The sequence below is a fragment of the Pseudophryne corroboree genome, chromosome 4 (assembly GCF_028390025.1).
Source record: "Pseudophryne corroboree isolate aPseCor3 chromosome 4, aPseCor3.hap2, whole genome shotgun sequence".
NCBI classification, from domain to species: Eukaryota; Metazoa; Chordata; class Amphibia; order Anura; family Myobatrachidae; genus Pseudophryne; species Pseudophryne corroboree.
The window spans coordinates 496,134,598-496,158,930 of NC_086447.1; the positions used below are offsets into that span (position 1 = coordinate 496,134,598).

General features: G+C 44.7%; 1 protein-coding gene and 1 long non-coding RNA gene across 2 annotated transcripts in view; one reads left to right on the plus strand and one right to left on the minus strand.

The window, feature by feature from the left end:
• Positions 1-24,333, plus strand: part of LOC134909844 (uncharacterized) — a 210,520-nt gene that overhangs the window by 180,173 nt on the left and 6,014 nt on the right. Inside the window, exon 3 of the long non-coding RNA XR_010176042.1 lies at positions 10,734-11,148. This is a non-coding gene — a long non-coding RNA (uncharacterized LOC134909844). The remainder of the gene's footprint in view (positions 1-10,733; positions 11,149-24,333) is intronic.
• The window catches only part of LAMA4 (laminin subunit alpha 4), a 222,287-nt gene that overhangs the window by 53,439 nt on the left and 144,515 nt on the right, over positions 1-24,333 (minus strand). The window contains exons 30-32 of the mRNA XM_063917152.1: positions 9,611-9,744; positions 8,323-8,481; positions 3,072-3,225 (exon numbers count right to left, since the gene is read on the minus strand). Coding sequence (XP_063773222.1) covers positions 3,072-3,225; positions 8,323-8,481; positions 9,611-9,744 — 447 coding nt within the window. The remainder of the gene's footprint in view (positions 1-3,071; positions 3,226-8,322; positions 8,482-9,610; positions 9,745-24,333) is intronic.

Here is a 24,333-nt window from a genome sequence, read left to right on the forward strand (position 1 = left end):
TAGTGGGGAAAGGGGAAGGCTCTGTTTAGTCAGGTTCAGGTGTATTAAATGATCTTAAAATGAGTTAATAAAGTTTTCTTCATACTGTAAGTGTTCTATTCCCCTGCTAAACTACATCTCTAGTATTTTCAAAATGACATAACTTTTACATGTCAGGTATGAAAGATACTTATTCTCAAACCAATCCTAGAAACAAACTATAGCCATATGAAGAGATTTAACAGAGCAGCTCCTTCATACTGATGTTAAACATTGCACTTAACTTACGTTTTAAAGCACACAAATGCATGTAAATATCAAACACATCTCACTCTATCAGGGTAATTCAAATGTTTGAAAAGTCGGCTGGGTGTCTTTTTTTCCCTGTCTAGTAGATAGGAAAAAAACAGACACCCAACTGACTTTTCAAACATTTGATTCCCCCCCTATGTGTCCAAATCCTTATGTGTTCATTCTTTCTGTATACATTAATTTCAATAAAGTTGTATGCTACATGTAGAATCTCAAATAAAATGAATAGGCCACTGAAATGAACAGGGCACTGACATGAATGGAGCTTTACAGGATTGATAATATTTTTTTCTCAATAGAGATTAAATTAGTTTAATGGTCTCTGTGAAGGGAAAAGCCACTTTGCTCTTTGCAGCCGAATTGCAAGCGTATACAAAAGCATCCAATCCATTCAGTCTTAATTATGATTCATGTAACCCACATGTTGTTTTTTGAGGTAAAATCAAGGCTGTTTGGATAGGATGGTTACATGGATTTAGAACAGACATCTGTCTGTCTGAATGTATGTCTGAAATGACAGCTATAAGTCAATCAACTGATCAACTTTTTTATTTATCCATACAGACATCAAGTTGTTAATACTTTGATACTAAACATTTATATATGAAATTAAACTTATTAACATTTATTAAATTTCACCTAAATGTAAAAGAAAGCAATACTGCAAACAACAAGAATTATCCCTTAAATATATCTCCCTTTGAATTATTTTCTAGATTTTGAAGAGCCATACATTATTGGATTTTTATTTGAGGATTCCCCTCCTCATTAAGTGCTATGTCTTAACTAGTGATGAGCGGGTTCGGTTCCTCGGGATCTGAACCCCCCCGAACTTCACCCATTTTACACGGTTCCGAGGCAGCCTCGGATCTTCCCGCCTTGCTCGGTTAACCCGAGCGCACCCGAACATCATCATACCGCTGTCAGATTCTCGCGAGATTCGTATTCTATATAAGGAGCCGCGCATTGCCGCCATTTTCACTCGTGCATTGGAGATGATAGCGAGAAGACGTGCAGCGTTCTCTCAGTTTCTGTGTTCAGTGTGCTGCAAATATCTGTGCTCAATGTGCTGCAAATATCTGTGCTCAGTGTGCTTGCAAATATCTGTGCTCAGTGTGCTGAAAATATCTACGTTCTCTGCCTGAAAAACGCTCCATATCTGTGCTGCATTGTAGTATATAGTAGGAGGACAGTGCAGAATTTTGCTGACCACCAGTATATATATAGCAGTACGGTACATTAGTCCACTGCTCTACCTACCTCTGTGTCGTCAAGTATACTATGCATCCATACCTGTGCTGCATTTTAGTTGTGCGCAGTATATAGTAGAAGGGGACAGTGCAGAATGTTGCTGTGACCGCCAGTATATATATAGCAGTACGGTACAGTAGTCCACTGCTCTACCTACCTCTGTGTCGTCAAGTATACTATGCATCCATACCTGTGCTGCATTTTAGTTGTGCGCAGTATATAGTAGGAGGGGACAGTGCAGAATGTTGCTGTGGCCACCAGTATATATATAGCAGTACGGTACAGTAGTCCACTGCTCTACCTACCTCTGTGTCATCAAGTATACTATCCATCCATACCTGTGCTGCATTTTAGTTGTGCGCAGTATATATAGTAGGAGGACAGTGCAGAATTTTGCTGACCAGCCAGTATATATATAGCAGTACGGTACAGTAGTCCACTGCTCTACCTCTGTGTCGTCAAGTATACTACAAAAGTTCAGTAAAATGACCCAAAAATCAAAATTAAAAGCGTCTGATGAGAAGCATAAACTTGCCAATATGCCATTTACGACACGGAGTGGCAAGGAATGGCTGAGGCCCTGGCCTATGTTCATGGCTAGTGGTTCAGATTCACATGAGGATGGAAGCACTCATCCTCTCGCTAGAAAACTGCAGTGCCACTCCTAGATGGGCCAGGTGTTTGTGTCGGCCACTTGGGTCGCTTAGCTTAGCCATCCAGCAACCTTGGTGCACCTCTTTTTTTCTTTGCATCATGTGCTGTTTGGGGACTATTTTTTAAATCTGCCATCCTGTCTGACACTGCAGTGCCACTCCTAGATGGGCCAGGTGTTTGTGTCGGCCACTTGGGTCGCTTAGCTTAGTCACACAGCTACCTCATTGCACCTCTCTTTTCTTTGCATCATGTGCTGTTTGGGGACTATTTTTTAAATCTGCCATCCTGTCTGACACTGCAGTGCCACTCCTAGATGGGCCAGGTGTTTGTGTCGGCCACTTGGGTCGCTTAGCTTAGCCATCCAGCGACCTCGGTGCAAATTTTAGGACTAAAAATAATATTGTAAGGTGTTCAGAATAGACTGGGAATGAGTGGAAATTATGGTTATTGAGGTTAATAATACTATGGGATCAAAATGACCCCCAAATTCTATGATTTAAGCTGTTTTTGAGGGTTTTTTGTAAAAAAAACACCCGGATCCAAAACACACCCGAATCCGACAAAAAAAATTTCAGGGAGGTTTTGCCAAAACGCGTCCGAATCCAAAACACGGCCGCGGAACCGAATCCAAAACCAAAACACAAAACCCGAAAAATTTCCGGTGCACATCACTAGTCTTAACTAGTTATTATTGGGTATGGAAGAGAATTTTCAAGTACTGGTTTCCGCTACTAGAAACCTTCATTATCATCACCAATATACTGTATAACATTTAAAACAATCCTGTGAGTAGAACCCTTGCCATTACTGTCCTGTGTTAAGTTAATTAATTTGTTTTCTTTCTTATAAACCACATATTAATTATTTTTACTTACTCTATTTTTTTGTTTTCCTTTGGCTTTAGAAGAGTTTTTACCACGTTTATGGATTAAAGCAATTGGGGGTGTTTCAACAGGGCACCCATGCAAAGATGCTTGGACCTTTTCTGTGTATTTCTGAAAGTCTTCAACTTCCACATCTCTGTCAATTCTACAAAATAGCCAAGTAGGACAAAACATTATATACACACATATAAATGAATACTGTTTTAAAAAGTGATTTACATGTTAATCTATTGTGATCTGAATGCAGACTTTTATTCCCAATATACATTATTTTAGCAGGCATTTTCAAACACAATACCAGATATGCATGATAACAGTTTAAGCTCATTTATATGCTGTTAGCAAAAGTAAATTAAGTAGAAAGTAAACAATATTAAGTATTAATTAGAACTCTTCCAACCCATATTGCTTGTGAACAGAGTTAAGTATTTTACTCCATCAGAGGTCTATTTACTAAGATTTGAAGAGAGATAAAGTCGATGGAGATAAAGTACCACCCAATCAGCTATTAACTGCCATGTCAGAGGCTGTGTTTAAAAAAACGACAGTTAGGCGCTGGTTGGTAGTTTATCTCCATCCACCTTATCTCTCTCCAAGTCTTAAAACATAGACCCCATAGTCTTTTGATATCTCAGAATGTGGTTTATAACATGGCCAACGTTGTTCCATGTGTCAGACTGCACCACTGCAGTGTGACAGGGAAAGTGTGACTGGTCAATGAATTTCAAATCCTGGCATACTGGGACACGTGTGTTGGGTGCTCTTGTGAATAACTGATGTGCTGTTGTGTGTCAGGTTTCACAGCTGCAGTGGGAAATATAGCATGTGATTTGTTGGCATATCTTATATACAGTAAGTCTGAATGGGACCATAAGAGACACATTTGATTGTGCTGATTTTAATTATTTCATTGGCATTTGACACTGTTTGATTTCGCCTGTTATGTGACTCCCACTGAATTTGATTTAGAATTTGAACTTCTCTTTTGGGGGGAGATTTCTTAAACCTTCTAATGAGCACAAGTTGAGATGTTGCCCATAGCAACCAATCAGATTCTAGCGATCATTTTATAGACTGTACTAAATTGGTAACTAGAATCTGGATGATTGCTGTGGGCAAAACCTTCACTTCTCCTTTGATAAACACCTCCATTTGAATGTTGTTTTGTTAACTACTTTTAGCTAGCTGTTAATGACCAAATGTTAACTCTGACCTTGACACTGGACTGATTTGGTGCTGCAACTCTACAACTCATCCAGAATGTCCCAAAAGAACCATGATGAATATCTAAGGAACTACAGGCCTCGGTTAATGTCAGCGTTTATGATTCAACCATAAGAAAGAGACTAGGTAAAAATACTATTCATGGTAGAGTTGTAAGGTGAAAACCACTGCTAACCAAGGAGAACATAAAGGCTCATCTCACATTTGCAAAAAAAAAAAAAAACCCACGTTGATGACCCCCAAGCCTTTTGGGCACTAAAGGCGAAAACCACTTCTAACCAAGAATAACATAGCAGCTTGTCTCATAGTTGCCAAAAAAACACATTTACAACCCTCTTAAGCATTTTGGGCTAATGTTCTGTGGACTGAATAGTCAAAAATTGAACTTTTTGGAATACATGGGTCCCATTACATCTGTCTTAAAGCATTCCACAATAAGAACATTATACCAACAGTCAAACATGGTGGTTGTAGTTTGATGGTGTGGGAATACTTTGTTGCAACTTCTCATAATTGATGGAATCACAAAATCTGCTCTCTGTCAGAAAATTCTGAGGGAGAATATCCAGACATAAGCCTGTGATATGAAGCTCAAGCACAATAGGGTTATGCATAAAGACAAACAAACCGATGCACAACAGCAAGTACACCTCTGGCTCATAAGAAACACAATTAATGTTTTGGAGTAGCCTAGTCAAAGTACTGACTTGAACCCAATTAAGATCTTGTGGAAGGACCTTAAATTGGGCAGTTCATGCTTGAAAACCCCCCAAGAGTGGTCAAAATTCCTCCACAGCGATATGAAAGACGTATCTCCAGTTATTGGAAGCAGTTGTTGCTGCTAAAGGTGGCACAACCAGTTTTTAAGTTTAGGGGCAATTAATTTTTCTCATGGGTGATCTGTGTGTTGAAAACTTTTTTTCCTTCAATAAATCAATTGATCATTTAAAAACTCTATTTTGTGTTAACTCAGGTTGTCTGTCTTCTATTCAGTTTTGTTTGAAGATGTGAACCAAGTGTGACAAATATGCAAAAATAAAATAAATCAGGAAGGGAGCAAAAACTTTTTCATATCACTGTAGATGACTATTGTGTATTTGATCATGTAGCCATTTATCCCTGTAAATCAATTAATACATTTAATAAATATGGCTGGCTTAATTATTAACCATTATATTCTGTATTAAGGGGAATTGTGTCTTGTGTTTTTTTAACACAATGAGAATACAGACATAGGTATTGTCGGCTAATTGAATAGCCTTGGGTGAATTAATTAACTGCAGTAAATTAAAGTAGCTAATTGAATTCCCTCCTATGTATGATCACTGAGGTAATGCACATTATAGTGCTGACTGCTGACCAAAAAACTGCTTAGTTTAGGTGCAGAAACTTTCAAAAAGAAAAAAAATAAATGAAGCAGAAAACCTTTTATGACTTGGCACTAGCTACTCAGTTAAGATTAGCAGTATTAATGATGGGTTTGAGAAAACTTATTAATTGAACTGTTTGCTTGTATTTTAATCAGTCCTTTCTTCATCCATAAATATCATCAGGGAAATGTAACGGAGTCTGAGTTTGCAGAGGTCTGCGATTTCAGCCGAGATTGACCCTATTTTTAAAGCAACCATCATTTACAAGGCAAAACCAAGTATATTCTTGTAAATGTAAATGATTGCTGCTTTAAAAATAAAGATCTCTGCAAACTCGGACCCTATAACATTTCCCCGCAGATATTGTTATACTGACTTTCTGCCTTTTCCAAATTTTTTTTCTTCCTGTCTGACATTATTCCACAGTATGGTCTCCAGAATGTCAACAATTCCCAAACTGCAATGAATAAAAATAAATAATTTATACTGTACCAAAACGAAAGTTCTGTTTACTGTAATGTCACAAAGATGAAGCAATGTCATTAAACTTTATTTAGTGCATCACATAAATTCTTTATGACAAAACACTGACAAAGGTTGTTATTGGAGATTACCTCAATTTTTAAAGCTGTTTTTGCTGTGTATTCTGCATTTGGGTTCAGTATGATTGACCGGCAGATGGGATGCTGGAGGTCACAATACCAACGCATCCCGATCTTTGAAATCCTGACAGGGGCAAAGTAAGTATGTTCTCCCCCTCCTCTACCCCCTAACCCTCCCTTCTGGCAGCCTAATCCTAACCTCACCACTTAGTGCCCAACCCTAACCTCCCCCTGGTGGTGACTAAACCTAACCCCACCACCTCCCTGCAGCCTAAACCTCCCCCTCCCTCCCTATGGGTGCCTAACCCTAACCCTTCCCATGGGTGCCTAACCATAACCCTCCCCCCCCCTCTTCCTTGCAGCCTAACTCTCCCCCTTAGTGCCTAAAACTACCCTTCCCACGGTGGTGCCTTACCCTAACCCCTCCCTTCCCCTGCGCATCCTAAACCTAATCCACCTGGGGTTAAGCTTCCGGCTGTGATGCTAACCTGCCTGCTATAGTTACGGTTGGGATGCTGGCTGTCAGGATTCCTGCGTCGGTCTCCTGACCCTGTCGGGATTCCAGTGTCTGCATTCTGACGTGTTGGGATTCTGACTGTTGGAATCCTGACGGACAGCATCTTAACTGCATCTCCTGCATTTATGTTTGGAAATTCCCATGTTTCACTGGCAAGATGTTATGTTAAGTGTTGGGTGTGGAATTCTCCTTATTTTTTTTTTTTGTGAATTTACAAATACAGTGTGGAAATGCCATTATGAGTAATGGGAAAGGAATTTCTAGTACTGGGCACCTCTAGGAAGCAACCTGTTCTGTAACAAGGCTCGATTTTCTAAAAATTCTGCTTTCTTTTTGGAGGCTTCACAGTAAACCCATGGAACTTTATGTTATTTGTCAAGTTCACAATCTGTGCAAAATGGCACCATAGTTGTTTGTGTAGTGCAATGTCACTTTACTGGGAAATTTAGAAATCCAGAAAGAGGGATGCAGTCATTATGTCCACATTTGCAATTATATTGATAGTTATGCTCACAGTGTCAACATATGAAATTCATCCTGCATGGACTGTAGGGCTAGGGTTAGGCTGTGGGAGCGGAAGCAAGGATTGTGCTATGGTAGTAGAAGGTTAGGGTTAGAGATACTTACCACCAAAGGCGCCAACTGACCACTGGAACTGGAAGACACCACTGGAGCTGCTGAACCAGTCATCAATGGATCCTCAGGAATGTTTTGTCAACAGTCTAATCATGTTGACATTTCATCAGTGTTGGCATGATAAATGTTGACGCGGTGCATTTAGACTTTAAACCATGTCAAGTCAACATTCTCATGTCCACAGTATGAAATATTCCGAAACCCAGACGTCAAAACATACTCACTTAGAGTTATTTTATTAAGGCAGATAATAGATGTTGCTGCTCTTCAGTATGTTTTGATTTACCCACCTGAATGGAGGTTATCACTTAGAGACTTCACATCCATACTTTTGCTCTAAGGAATTTACTGTGATAAAACTGACAAAGTTATACAGGTTGAGTATCCCATATCCAAATATTCCGAAATACAGAATTTTTTGAGTGAGACTGAGATAGTGAAACCTATGTTTTCTGATGACTCAATGTACACAAACTTTGTTTAATACAAAAAGTTATTAAAAATATTGTATTAAATTACCTTCAGGCTGTGTTTATAAGCTGTATATGAAACATAAATGAATTGTGTGACTGTAGACACACTTTGTTTAATGCACAAAGTTATTAAAAATATTGTCTATAATTACCTTTAGGCTGTGTGTATAAGGTGTATATGAAACATAAATGCATTCTGTGCTTATATTTAGGTCCCATCATCATGATATCTCATTATGGGATGCAATTATTCCAAAATACGGAAAAATCCGATATCCATAATACTTCTGGTCCCAAGCATTTTGGATAAGGGATACTCAGCCTGTATATTGTTTACTCCCCTGAATATAAAACTGAATAATCATTATAAGTGATTTTACATTTACATAACCTGGTCAATTAAGAGCAGTGAGGACAAACCTGGTGAAGTAAGCATTACTGATGCATCCTGTAAAATTAGCTTGTGATACACTACTAGGAGAGCCTCCAAAGAAGAACTTTCTTGTCGCTGGAGGGTATATGTCTTTTTTATCCATGTCCTGAAAATTTATATCTGACTCATCCACCAGCAGATGATACCTACAAGAAAAATACATGTGTCCATCAGTAAAATTAACTGCTGAGATTTATGTTTTTTTTTATTTGATATCCTTATTAACCCATATCTCCCAAAATTATCAGAGGGGTCAGGGGCACATCGGTGACAGGTTGGGGTATGACTATGAGTCACGCCCCCGTTTCTGAACCTGCAGTGGGCTTCCCCAATGCTCTGGCAGCTGCTGGGCATCTCCCAGCCTCTTCCCACAAGGTGGTGCACAGATATAACATGTGCAGAGAAAGATAGATTTGGGTGGGGTGTGTTCAAACTGAAATCTAAATTGCAGTGTAACAATTAAGCAGGCAGTATTTACCCTGCACTGGAACAATATAAACCACCCAAATCTAAATCTCTCTGCACATATTACATCTGCCCCACCTGCAGTGCAACATGGTTTTGCCAATTAGTGTGCTTTTTTGGTTTGCTAACAAACTTGAATAACCCCCTTAGTACACTATTAGAAATTTAAGAGCAAACATTTGTGACAAATGACTCAAGAACGGGAACCACTACCCGTGGCAGAATGTCTGAGTCTCTCCATATGGCGCAAAAGCATAGGTGTGAGAAGACACCTGTATTTCTAATCATAAATATTCCTGTGAAAGAGCTAGAATTAATAAAACTTACAAAAAGGAAAATCTGCTGTTTACTTTAAAATGTAAAGGTGGGTACACACTGGAAGATATATCTGCCGATCAATTGATCGGCAGATATATCTATGGACGGATCGGGCAGTGTGTTGAGCATACACACTGGCCGATCTGTCGGGGACTGACGTCATGAACTGGGCGGGCGTGTACACACGCCCGCCCAGTTCACCTGTCAATCACCGCCGACCGCCGCCGCAGCATGTGTATGGGCGGTCGGCCGACCGCCCGTACACACACAGCGACGCACCAATATCGGTAGATATATTGGCCGTTGGCTGTGCAGCGGGGCTGACGCGATACGTCTGTGAACGACGGAGTTCACAGACGTATCGGCCGTACACACTGGCTGACGGACCCGCAATATATCGGCCGTTCAAGAGAACGGCCTATATATCGGCCAGTGTGTACGGACCTTAAGTGACAAAGGAAGACTAAATATTTAACAATGAAGACCCAGTACCTGGTTGGTGAAACTGTTGCAACAATGTAGTGACTATTACCATCGTTGTAGTGCATGTTTTTCGACTGGACCTTTATGTCTTTTATGGTTAAGACTACAAAACCTTTATCAATGGAAACTGAAAACACATCAGCCTGCAAAAAATAAACATAATATATTTGCATCATACCACAAGCAGCAAACACATTATATTAGCATGTACAAGCAGTACTTTTACTGTTCAATAATCTTGGCCAGTGAGCATTTGTATCTGTAAAAAGTTATGGGGGAATGAGCTAAAGTGATGCCTGGTGATAATTTTTCTCTAGTTAGAACTAGCAATGCTAATGATGAGCTCTCCGGCCCCCGTCTGTATGTTCCACTATCGGTACACTAGCTGTTGTGCATGGCATAGCTTTGATTGTTTTTTCTTCAATTGCTCTCTCCTTTAACCTTTTATTTTTGGATACATACTGTATTTATGTTTTAATTAGAATATATGGACAAAAACAAGTGCTAATGAGCTTTGATTATCAGCATACACATGTACATGGACATTTCCATAGTACAGTATATGTTGTATCTCCTGTACTCACAGTTATGTTGCTACTCCCATGCCCACAGTATACAGTATACTCCTAGGCTACACTATACAGTATAACTCATATGCCATTAGTACTGTAGGTAGCACTACTTATAACATTGCTAGTATGTCCACAGTATGCACTATGGATCCAATACCCTATGGTTATACTACAGACTCCATGTCTGCAGAATACAGTACAGCTCCTATGCTCACTACTTACAACCAATCCCTGCCCCCTCAGATTATTACAGAACAACAATTGGAAGGCGCTAGTTGGTGTGTGTGCTAACTCCTGTGTTTATTCACAAGAATATAAACCCTTTGAAATGGACTACAGCTCCATGGATAAGAGGAGCTGACCCTCAAAAAAGTACAATTTCAAAAGAACATATATTCACATTTATTAGTGTCTTTAAATAAAATATCTATCTATATATCATGAGCTGCTGCAAGCTAATGTGGTGGGATATCTTTTTTAAGATCAGTCAATCTTTGGGTGTTTGAAGTGGGATTATTGAGTGGAGGACAACTAAAATATTTTCTTGTTTTGAACCATAGAACCCAGATGCATCAGAACAGGAATATACTCTTTGATTCGATGGAGCAACTGTATGAGAGTTGAACTTGTGAAGATATCTATTGATTGTGTAGGGAATAAACAGTAGTCTCATGTGAAGGGAAAGCGACTTCTGATGAAACAGCCATCTGTCCAAAAGGATGAGAAAAGCGTTAAGGCCATGAGCCCTGGATGACGAGTGCGGAAGCAGTGGATGAGCTCTTACATACTGGATCTAACTGACGCTGGGACTGCATGCTATTGCGGCCACAGAATACAGCTCCTGACAGCCGCTGTTCAATAGATCTACAAGGCTGCAAATCCCGTGGTCTGCTATAAGCAGCCGTAAGGTTTAAAACACAGAGCACACAAAAAGGTTTTGCACACTGTCCTCTGTCACAGTTGGAACACCGTCTGGTGAGCTTTTGGAGAAATCCCATTTGTTGATATAATATCTAAAGCTGGCCACACACTTGTCTGATATGGCCACTTTTCTTATGAATCAGGCCGAGAAATCGGGTGAAAAGTGGCCAAATCGGATGTTTGACATCCAATCCAATGCGCGGTACCGTGCACATCGGATCGGAGTCGGAGATCGGACTTGCTGCACGTCCCACCACTGACTCGGGTGGTGTCACATGTAAAAGGACTGCATGCGATATATCGCATGCGATCTGCTCAAGGGGCATAGGCTGCGATTTCTCCCTAGGAATGTATGAGGGCCTTAAGAGTGCTTCTATTATACCCACAGCTGTAAGAGATATATATAACTGAATCCAGTATAATGCTGTGAAGCAAGTATTAAAGCTATACACCAGGGGTGGCCAACCCGTGGCTCTCGAGCCGCATGCAGCTCAGCTGGCTCCTGGCCACCGCTGCCCTGGGCACCCCTTCCCCCGTGCTGCTCACAGCGCCGGTCCATAAGCCAATCAGAGCTCGCGGTCCGGCAGCTGCGGCGTTGAGTTGAAGAGAGACACAGCCGCCGGAGAGTGAGGGGCAGGAGAGGCGCATGCTGCGCTCTCCTCCCCTCACAGACAGCAGCAGCGCAGTGAGCAGCACGGGGAAAGGGGGGGGGGGTCATGTATATCTGGCACTGGGGGGCATTGCTGGCACTGTGGGGACATGTATACCTGGCACTGGGGTCATAGCTGGCACTGGGGAAACATGTATATCTGGCACTGGGGGGCATAGCTCGCACTGTGGGGACATATATATCTGGCACTGTGGGGACATGTATATCTGGCACTGTGGGGACATGTATATCTGGCACTTGGGGGACATGTATATCTGGCACTGGGGGACATATCTGGCACTGTGGGGACATATATATCTGGCACTGTGGGGACATGTATATCTGGCACTTGGGGGACATGTATATCTGGCACTGGGGGACATATCTGGCACTGTGGGGACATATATATCTGGCACTGGGGTCATAGCTGGCACTGGGGAAACATGTATATCTGGCACTGTGGGGACATATATATCTGGCACTGTGGGGACATGTATATCTGGCACTTGGGGGACATGTATATCTGGCACTGGGGGACATATCTGGCACTGTGGGGACATATATATCTGGCACTGTGGGGACATATATATCTGGCACTGTGGGGACATGTTTATCTGGCACTGGGGGGACATGTATATCTGGCACTGGGGGGTCATATGTATTTGGCACTGTGAGGCATATATGTATCTGGCACTGTGAGGCATATATGTATCTGGCACTGTGGGGCATATATGTATCTGGCACTGTGGGGACATATGTGTATGTGGCACTGTGGGGACATATGTTTCTGGCAGTGTGAAGGCGCCCATTTTTTGACATTTTTATATGTATGTGGCACTGTACTGGGGCATTAAATGTATTTGGCACTGTACAACATGACTAAAAACGGAGTTATGACACAAGGTCATACTGCTACAAACGTCATAACGAAAGGTGTGCGCACAAAATGGGGTGTGGCTTTGTGAAAACTAGGCCACGCCCCAATTTTTGCGTGCGTGCCTTCGTCGCGCGCATGATACTGGCTCTTGCCCTTAACTATAGATCTTTTCTGGCTCTTTACCTCTGACTGGTTGGCCACCCCTGCTATACACTATATAATTATTGGGCCTATTTGCAAATAATTGGGATATCGGCCCAATTTATCGAATCACGCTTATTAACGCTTATTGGCTCACTTCAAGAAATGGGAAAGTTGCATTCAATAAGACACATCCACTCTCAGCTGTTACAGGGCGCCTCAGCTCCCCTTTCTGAGGAACCCACTTATGCAGAAGACCCCATTATGCTATCAAACAAATGTGGGCCTTATTAAGATCTGGTCACAAAGTGGCTATTGTATGCAAATTGGTTAATGTTTTCTTACGGCGCATGCGTAAGTGAGTGACAGGGAGACATCATTTGGGGTGGTCGGGTAAACGCAGGCATGTTATGTCCCTTTCAGACAGCATTCTGGGTGTGCATAAAGTAGCAGTTGTGATCTTACTTGCTACTGGAGAGCCCTCTGCATCCCTGGAGAGCAGCTCAGCCTGCACATCTACACAGGCACTCAGACTTTGCGACATGACCGGATTTGTGGCCCTAACTGGGCAGAGTTTGTATATTCTCCCCGTACTTGCGTGGGTTTCCTCCGGGTACTCCGGTTTCCTCCCACAATCCAAAAATATACTGGTAAGTTAATTGGCTTCCAACAAAATTAACCTTAGCGTGAATGTGTCTGTGTGTACTGTACATGTGATAGGGAATATAGATTGTAATCTCCACCGGGGCAGGGACTGATGTGAATGGGCAAATATTCTTTGTACAGCGCTGCAGAATATGTGTGCGCTATATAAATAACTGGTAATAAATAATAAATAAATGTGTGATGATGGTACCAATTATCAGCAATTATACGCCGTCGGATGGAAATAATGCGATAGTAGTGGGTGTCCCTATGCCCAGGTTAGCTTCTGCCCTTATAAACATTTAGGGGTGTATTCAATTGTAGTCATAACTGCTGTCTTGTTGGAAAGACAGCAATTTCCGACTTTTTTAGGTTGGAAACTGTTCTGACCTATTCAATTTGGCTGCCGTTTTTCCAACAAGTTGAAATAGCTACCGATCCACGTGTTTTGTCGGGAGCGCAGCCAAATCCAACAGGTTTTCTCTATCGTCCTAGTGGATGCTGGGGTTCCTGAAAGGACCATGGGGAATAGCGGCTCCGCAGGAGACAGGGCACAAAAAGTAAAGCTTTAGGATCAGGTGGTGTGCACTGGCTCCTCCCCCTATGACCCTCCTCCAAGCCTCAGTTAGATTTTTGTGCCCGGCCGAGAAGGGTGCAATCTAGGTGGCTCTCCTAAAGAGCTGCTTAGAAAAGTTTAGCTTAGGTTTTTTATTTTACAGTGAGTCCTGCTGGCAACAGGATCACTGCAACGAGGGACTTAGGGGAGAAGAAGTGAACTCACCTGCGTGCAGGATGGGTTGGCTTCTTTGGCTACTGGACATTAGCTCCAGAGGGACGATCACAGGTACAGCCTGGATGGTCACCGGAGCCTCGCCGCCGGCCCCCTTGCAGATGCTGAAACGAGAAGAGGTCCAGAATCGGCGGCAGAAGACTCCTCAGTCTTCTTAAGGTAGCGCACAGCACTGCAGCTGTGCGCCATTTCCTCTCAGCACACTTCACACGGCAGTCACTGAGGGTGCAGGGCGCTGGGAGGGGGGCGCCCTGGGAGGCAAATGAAAACCTTTTTTGGCTAAAAATACCTCACATATAGCCTCCGGGGGCTATATGGAGATATTTAACCCCTGCCAGAATCCATTAAAGAGCGGGAGACGAGCCCGCCGAAAAAGGGGCGGGGCCTATCTCCTCAGCACACAGCGCCATTTTCCCTCACAGAAAGGCTGGAGGGAAGGCTCCCAGGCTCTCCCCTGCACTGCACTACAGAAACAGGGTTAAAACAGAGAGGGGGGGCACTAATTTGGCGTTAGAAATATATAAAAGATGCTATAAGGGAAAACACTTATATAAGGTTGTCCCTATATAATTATAGCGTTTTTGGTGTGTGCTGGCAAACTCTCCCTCTGTCTCTCCAAAGGGCTAGTGGGTCCTGTCCTCTATCAGAGCATTCCCTGTGTGTGTGCTGTGTGTCGGTACGTGTGTGTCGACATGTATGAGGACGATGTTGGGAGGAGGCGGAGCAATTGCCTGTAATGGTGATGTCAATCTCTAGGGAGTCGACACCGGAATGGATGGCTTATTTAGGGAATTACGTGATAATGTCAACACGCTGCAAGGTCGGTTGACGACATGAGACGGCCGACAAACAATTAGTACCGGTCCAGACGTCTCAGAAACACCGTCAGGGGTTTTAAAACGCCCGTTTACTTTAGTCGGTCGACACAGACACAGACACGGACACTGAATCCAGTGTCGACGGTGAATAAACAAACAAACGTATTCCTTATTAGGGCCACACGTTAAGGGCAATGAAGGAGGTGTTACATATTTCTGATACTACAAGTACCACAAAAGAGGGTATTATGTGGGATGTGAAAAAACTACCGTAGTTTTTCCTGAATCAGATAAATTAAATGAAGTGTGTGATGATGCGTGGGTTCCCCCCGATAGAAAATTATGGGCGGTATACCCTTTCCCGCCAGAAGTTAGGGCGCGTTGGGAAACACCCCTTAGGGTGGATAAGGCGCTCACACACTTATCAAAACAAGTGGCGGTACCGTCTATAGATAGGGCCGTCCTCAAGGAGCCAGCTGACAGGAGGCTGGAAAATATCATAAAAAGTATATACACACATACTGGTGTTATACTGCGACCAGCGATCGCCTCAGCCTGGATGTGCAGAGCTGGGGTGGCTTGGTCGGATTCCCTGACTAAAAATATTGATACCCTTGACAGGGACAGTATTTTATTGACTATAGAGCATTTTAAGGATGCATTTTCTATATATGCGAGATGCACAGAGGGATATTTGCACTCTGGCATCAAGAGTAAGTGCGATGTCCATATCTGCCAGAAGATGTTTATGGACACGACAGTGGTCAGGTGATGCAGATTCCAAACGGCACAAAGGTGTATTGCCGTATAAAGGAAGAGGAGTTATTTGGGGTCGGTCCATCGGACCTGGTGGCCACGGCAACTGCTGGAAAATCCACCGTTTTTACCCTAAGTCACATCTCTGCAGAAAAAGACACCGTCTTTTCAGCCTCAGTCCTTTCGTCCCTATAAGAGTCATATCAGCCCAGGGATAGAGGAAAGGGAAGAAGACTGCAGCAGGCAGCCCATTCCCAGGAACAGAAGCGTTCCACCGCTTCTGCCAAGCTCTCAGCATGACGCTGGGACCGTACAGGACCCCTGGATCCTACATGTAGTATCCCAGGGGTACAGATTGGAATGTCGAGACGTTTCCCCTTCGCAGGCTCCTGAAGTCTGGTTTACCAAGGTCTCCCTCCGACAAGGAGGCAGTATGGGAAACAATTCACAAGCTGTATTCCCAGCAGGTGATAATCAAATTACCCCTCCTACAACAAGAAAAGGGGTATTATTCCACATTATATTGTGGTACTGAAGCCAGAAGGCTAGGTGAGACCTATTCTAAATCTAAAAAAATTTGAACACTTACAAAGGTTCAAATCAAGATGGAGTCACTCAGAGCAGTGATAACGAACCAGGAAGAAGGGGACTATATAGTGTCCCGAGACATCAGGGATGCTTACCTCCATGTCCAAAATTTGCCCTTCTCACTAAGGGTACCTCAGGTTCGTGGTACAGAACTGTCACTATCAGTTTCAGACGCTGCCGTTTGGATTGTCCACGGCACCCCGGGTCTTTACCAAGGTAATGGCCGAAATGATGATTCTTCTTCGAAGAAAAGGCGTCTTAATTATCCCTTACTTGGACGATCTCCTGATAAGGGCAAAGTCCAGGGAACAGTTGGAGGTCGGAGTAGCACTATCTCGGATACTGCTACAACAGCACGGGTGGATTCTAAATATTCCAAAATCGCAGCTGATCCCGACGACAAGTCTGCTGTGCCTAGGGATGATTCTGGACACAGTCCAGAAAAAGGTGTTTCTCCCGGAAGAGAAAGCCAGGGAGTTATCCGAGCTAGTCAGGAACCTCCTAAAATCAGTGCATCATTGCACAAGGGTCCTGGTAAAGATGGTGACTTCCTACGAAGCAATTCCATTCGGCAGATTTCACGCAAGAATTTTTCAGTGGGATCTGCTGGACAAATGGTCCGGATCGCATCTTCAGATGCATCAGCGGATAACCCTATATCCAAGGACAAGGGTGTCTCTCCTGTGGTGGTTACAGAGTGCTCATCTTCTAGAGGGCCGCAGATTCGGCATTCAGGATTGGATGCTGGTGACCACGGAGGCCAGCCCGAGAGGCTGGGGAGCAGTCACACAAGGAAAAAATTTCCAGGGAGTGTGATCAAGTCTGGAGACTTTTCTCCACATAAATATACTGGAGCTAAGGGTAAATTTATAATACTCTAAGCTTAGCAAGACCTCTGCTTCAAGGTCAGCCGGTATTGATCCAGTGGGAAAAACATCACGGCAGTCGCCCACGTAAATAGACGGGGCGGCACAAGAAGCAGGAGGGCAATGGCAAAACTGCAAGGACTTTTCGCTGGGCGGAAAATCATGTGATAGCACTGTCAGCAGTGTTTCATTCCGGGAATGGAAACTGGGAAGCAGACTTCCTCAGCAGGCACGACCTCCACCCGGCAGAGTGGAAACTTCATCGGGAAGTTTTCCACATGATTGTAAACCGTTGGGAAATACCAAAGGTGGACATGATGGCGTCCCGTCTGAACAAAAAACGGGACAGGTATTGCGCCAGGTTAAGAGACCCTCAGGCAATAGCTGTGGACGTTCTGGTAACACTATGGATGTACCAGTCGGTGTATGTGTTCCATCCTCTGCTTCTCATACCTAAGGTGCTGAGACTTATAAGACGTAGAGGAGTAAGAACTATACTCATGGCTCCGGATTGGCCAAGAAGGACTTGGTACCCGGAACTTCAAGAGATGCTCACAGAGGACTTATGGCCTCTGCCGCTAAGAAGGGACTTGTTTCAGCAAGTACCATGTCTGTTCCAAGACTTACCGCAGCTGCGTTTGACGGCATGGCGGTGGAACGCCGGATCCTAAGGGAAAAAGGCATTCCGGAAGAGGTCATTCCTACCCTGGTCAAAGCCAGAAAGGAGGTGACCGCACAACATTATCACCACATGTGGCAAAAATATGTTGCGTGGTGTGAGGCCAGAAAGGCCCCACGAAGAAATTTCAACTCGGTCGATTCCTGCATTTCCTGCAAACAGGAGTGTCTATGGGCCTCAAATTGGGGTCCATTAAGGTTCAAATTTCGGCCCTGTCGATTTTCTTCCAGAAAGAAGTGGCTTCAGTTCCTGAAGTCCAGAAGTTTGTCAAGGGAGTATTGCATATACAACCCCCTTTTGTGCCTCCAGTGGCACTGTGGGATCTCAACGTAGTTCTGGGATTCCTCAAATCACATTGGTTTAAAACCAGTCAAATCTGTGGATTTGAAGCATCTCACATGAAAAGTGACCATGCTCTTGGCCCTGGCCTGGACCAGGCGAGTGTCAAATTGGTGGTTTTTTTCTCAAAAAAAGCCCATATCTGGTTGTCCATTTGGACAGGGCAGAGCTGTGGACTCGTCCCCAGTTCTCTCCCTAAGGTGGTGTCAGTGTTTCACCTGAACCAGCTTATTTTGGTGCCTTGCGCCTACTAGGGACTTGGAGGACTCCAGGTTGCTAGATGTTGTCAGGGCCCTGTAAATATAGGTTCCAGGACGGCTGGAGTCAGGAAAACTGACTTGCTGTTATCCTGTATGCACCCAACAAACTGGGTGCTCTTGCTTCTAAGCAGACTATTGCTAGTTGGATGTGTAATACAATTCAGCTTGCACATTCTGTGGCAGGCCTGCCACAGCCAAAATATGTAAATGCCCATTCCACAAGGAAGGTGGGCTTATCTTGGGCGGCTGCCCGAGGGGTCTCGGCTTTACAACTTTGCCGAGCGGCTATTTAGTCAGGGGCAAACACGTTGGTAAAATCCTACAAATTTGATACCCTGGCTAAGGAGGACCTGGAGTTCTCTCATTCGGTGCTGCAGAGTCATCCGCACTCTCCCGCCCGTTTGGGAGCTTTGGTATTATCCCCATGGTCCTTTCAGGAACCCCAGCATCCACTAGGACGATAGAGAAAATAAGAATTTACTTACCGATAATTCTATTTCTCGGAGTCCGTAGTGGATGCTGGGCGCCCATCCCAAGTGCGGATTATCTGCAATACTTGTACATAGTTACAAAAATCGGGTTATTATTGTTGTGAGCCATCTTTTCAGAGGCTCCGCTGTTATCATACTGTTAACTGGGTTCAGATCACAGGTTGTACAGTGTGATTGGTGTGGCTGGTATGAGTCTTACCCGGGATTCAAAATCCTTCCTTATTGTGTACGCTCGTCCGGGCACAGTATCCTAACTGAGGCTTGGAGGAGGGTCATAGGGGGAGGAGCCAGTGCACACCACCTGATCCTAAAGCTTTACTTTTTGTGCCCTGTCTCCTGCGGAGCCGCTATTCCCCATGGTCCTTTCAGGAACCCCAGCATCCACTACGGACTCCGAGAAATAGAATTATCGGTAAGTAAATTCTTATTTTAACCTCGCTTCCGATAATGTCAATCCGACTTTAAAAAAAGTCGGATTGGCATTGTCGGGAACGGACAAATCCTATCAGATTTGCCCGCGAATTGAATACTGCATTGTCGTATCCTTTCCGTCGGAAAAGATCAGATAAGCATTGAATATACCTAATAATCACAATTGCTTATGCCAAAAGGTAGCAACAGCAATCGCAAAAGGACAACCACATCTGAATTCGGCACCAATTGATTCCAGCACATGCACAGTAAAGGCCTAGTCTCTAAAGCAGTGATTTTCAACCTTTTTAAACTCGTGGCACACTAAACAAGATTTCAAAATTGCCAAGGCACACCATCGGTTGTTTTAATGCAACACACCTGCCCCCCAGTAATGCCACACACCGCCACCCCCCCAAGTAATGCCCCATACATGCCCTCATATTTCCACACATCAGCTCCCCCACTTAGTAATTCCACACACATGCCCCAAATAGTAATTCCACACACCAGCTTCCCCCTTACCAGCTCCCCCCCCCTTAGTAATTTCACACACCAGCTCCCCTTTACCAGCTCCCCCCTTAGTAATTCCACACACCAGCTCCCCTTTACCAGCTCCCCCCTTAGTAATTCCACACACCAGCTCCCCTTTACCAGCCCCCCCCCCTTAGTAATTCCACACACCAGCCTCCCCCTTACCAGCTCCCCCCCCCCTTAGTAATTCCACACACCAGCTTCCCCCTTACCAGCTCCCCCCCCTTTAGTAATTCCACACACCAGCTTCCCCCTTACCAGCCCCCCCCCCCCCCCCCCCCTTAGTAATTCCACACACCAGCTTCCCCCTTACCAGCTCCCCCCCCCTTAGTAATTCCACACACCAGTTCCCCCTTATAATATATAGCGGTGAGGAGTGCCTGGAACTCACCACGGATCAGCAAGCAGAGCAGCGTGTGAGTGGGCGGGCGCAGAGACAGCCAGACCGTGACCTATGGTGAGTCATAGGTCACGGTCCGGCTGACTCTGCGGAATGGATATGAACAGGATGCTGCAGGTCTGTGAGGCAGGCGGGCGGCGGCGTGCGGAGATCTGACAGTGAGAGCGGGTCCGTGCAGCGGGGGCGGGTAGCGCCAGTGACAGCTCTTAATGGCGGCAGTGAGCGGGTCCGTGCGGCGGGGTGACAGCTCTTACTGGCGGCAGTGATCGGGTCCGTGCGGCGAGCGGCGGCACACTCAGCAACTGGTCGCGGCACACTAGTGTGCCGCGGCACACCAGTTGAAAAAGGCTGCTCTAAAGGATATAGAAAAGCAGAGGATAGAAAATCTGTAAACTAATAAAGTTAGTTTATACATCTACTTTTATGTGATTACTAAACAGACATTCTTATTGTTTATTTTGATACCCCATTAAATGACATGCTTAATACAAAGGAAAAAGAGCAAATGTACAAAACAGAAGCAAAACCAACAATGACATTGTGCAAATTAAAACTTTCTAGACAGCATTACAGGTATACCCACACAATTTTTGTACAAACTATGGCCCTCATTCCGAGTTGTTCGCTCGTTGCCGAGTTTTGCTATATTGCGATTAGTCGCTTGCAGCGCATGCGCAAGGTTCGCAGAGCGCATGCGCTCAGTTATTTTACTCAAAAGTTAGGTATTTTACTCACGGCATAACAAGGATTTTTCATCGTTCTGGTGATCGTACTGTGATTGACAGGAAGTGGGTGTTTCTGGCGGAAACTGGCCATTTTCTGGGCGTGTGCGAAAAAACGCTGGCGTTTTTGGGAAAAACGCGAGAGTGTCTGAAGAAACGGGGGAGTGTCTGGGCGAATGCTGGGTGTATTTGTGACGTCAAACCAGGAACGAAACTGACTGAACTGATCGCAATGGCTGAGTAAGTCTGGAGCTACTCAGAAACTGCTAAGAAATTTCTATTCGCAAATCTGCTAATCTTTCGTTCGCAATTCTGCTAAGCTAAAATACACTCCCAGAGGGCGGCGGCCTAGCGTGTGCAATGCTGCTAAAAGCAGCTAGCGAGCGAACAACTCGGAATGAGGGCCTATATGCGTCTAAAGATTCTGAACATTTTAACTATACATATTGGCCCGCATTCCGAGTTGATCGTTAGCTGCCGTTGTTCGCTGCGTAGCGATCATTTAAAAAATGGCTAATCTGCGCATGCGTATGCACCGCAATTCGCACGCGTGGCGTACGGGTACAATGAGCATCGTGGTTTTGCACAGGTTCTAGCGACGCTTTCAGTCGCACTGGTGGACGCAAGGAGATTGCCAGGAAATGGGCGTTTCTGGGTGACAACTGAACATTTTCTGGGAGTTTGGAAAAATGCAGGCGTGGCCGGGCGTTAGCTGGGCGGGTATCTGACGTCATTACCGTGTCACTCGTCGCAGCAATAATTGCACAGAATAAGTAACTACAGGGCTGGTCTTGTTCTGCACAAAATGTGTTAGCAGCCGCGCGGCTGCACAGACGTTCGCACTCCTGCTAAGCTAAAATACACTCCCCCGTGGGCGGCGACTATGCATTTGCATGGCTGCTAAAAGTAGCTAGCGAGCGATCAACTCGGAATGAGGGCCATTATTGTCTATTTAAGGAAAACTAGGGTACAGTTACAGCAATATGGAGCCATTAGCTCATATGAGATAATAGGCCACACCCTTTTGGTTACACTGTAATCACAACTCCTTTACGAAATGTCCTGTTACATGACAAACATCAAAAGATCTTTTTTTTTTATAGAGACTAAACAAATAAACTAAAGTTTGGAGAAAAAAAACTGTTTGATAATGACATCATCATTTGCAATTTTATTTAATAATACCATTTTCTCTTACGTCCTAGAGGATGCTGGGGACTCCGTAAGGACCATGGGGTATAGACGGGCTCCACAGGAGACATGGGCACTCTAAAGACTTTAGAATGGGTGTGCACTGGCTCCTCCCTCTATGCCCCTCCTCCAGACCTCAGTTAGATCCTGTGCCCAGAGGAGACTGGGTGCACTGCAGGGGAGCTCTCCTGAGTTTCTCTGAAAAAGACTTTTGTTAGGTTTTTTATTTTCAGGGAGCACTGCTGGCAACAGGCTCCCTGCATCGTGGGACTGAGGGGAGAGAAGCAGACCTACTTAAATGATAGGCTCTGCTTCTTAGGCTACTGGACATCATTAGCTCCAGAGGGTCGGAACGCAGGTCTCACCCTTGCCGTTCGTCCTGGAGCCGCGCCGCCGTCCTCCTCACAGAGCCGGAAGATTGAAGCCGGGTGAGTATTATGAAGAAAGAAGACTTCCAAGGCGGCAGAAGACTTCAGATCTTTACTGAGGTAACGCGCAGCAATATTAACCTCAAGGGACACTGGCATAGAGATTAGATACAGCAGAGGCGGTATATTGAAAACCCCCCGCCAGTATAAATAATTTGAGTAGGACCGAAGCCCGCCGCTGAGCGGGCGGAGCTTGATCCTCCAGCACTAACCAGCACCATTTTCTCCACAGCACACTGCAGAGAAGCTGGCTCCCCGGACTCTCCCCTGCTGAACACGGTTACAGAGGGCAAAAAAGAGGGGGGGGGGGCACATTTAATTGGCGCAGTGAGTGTAATTATACATATATTTATATAAAAGCGCTGTACTACTGGGATTTTATTCCGGTGTCCGGCGGCGCTGGGTGTGTGCTGGCATACTTTCTCTCTGTCTCTCCAAAGGGCCTTATTGGGGGACTGTCTCCATATAGATATATCCCTGAGTGTGTGGGGGTGTCGGTATGTGTGTGTCGGCATGTCTGAAGCGGATGGCTCACCTAAGGAGGAGGTGGAGCAGATGATTGTGGTGTCTCCGTCGGCAACGCTGACACCTGATTGGTTGGATATGTGGAATGTTTTAAATGCAAAAGTGTCTTTATTACATAAAAGATTGGACAAAGCAGAGTCCAGAGATGGAACAGGGAGTCAATCCATGGCTTTGACTGTGTCACAGGGCCCTTCAGGTTCTCAGAAACGTCCACTGTCCCAAGTAGCAGACACTGATACCGACAAGGATTCTGACTCCAGTGTCGACTATGATGAGGCGAGGTTACACCCAAGGGTGGCCAAAAGTATTCGTTATATGATTATTGCAATAAAAGATGTTTTGCATATCACAGATGACCCCTCTGTCCCTGACACGAGGGTATGCATGTTTAAGGAAAAGAAACCTGAGGTAACCTTTCCCCCATCTCATGAGCTGAATGAGTTATTTGAAAAAGCTTGGGAAACTCCAGACAAGAAACTGCAGACTCCCAAGAGAATTCTTATGGCGTATCCTTTCCCGGCACAGGACAGGTTACGGTAGGAATCCTCGCCCAGGGTGGACAAGGCTTTAACGCGCTTGTCCAAAAAGGTGGCCCTACCGACTCCAGACACGGCGGCCCTCAAGGACCCTGCTGATCTCAGACAGGAGACTACCTTAAAATCAATTAATACACATACGGGTGCCTTGCTCAGACCGGCAATAGCGTCGGCTTGGGTTTGTAGCGCTGTAGCAGCGTGGACAGATACCTTGTCAGCTGACATTGATACCCTAGATAGGGATACCATTTTATTGACCTTAGGTCACATTAAAGACGCAGTCCTCTATATGAGAGACGCTCAGAGAGACGTTGGGCTGCTAGGTTCGAGAGCTAACGCCATGGCGATTTCTGCTTGGTGAGCCCTGTGGACCCGCCAATGGACGGGTGATGCCGACTCAAAGAGACATATGGAAGTTTTGCCTTACAAGGGTGAGGTTTTATTTGGGGAAGGTCTCGCCGACCTAGTTTCCACAGCTACCGCGGGTAAATCTACTTTTTTACCTTATGTTCCCCCACAGCAAAAGAAAACACCACAATATCAGATGCAGTCCTTTCGGTCGCATAAGTCCAGAAGAGGTCGGGGCTCTTCCT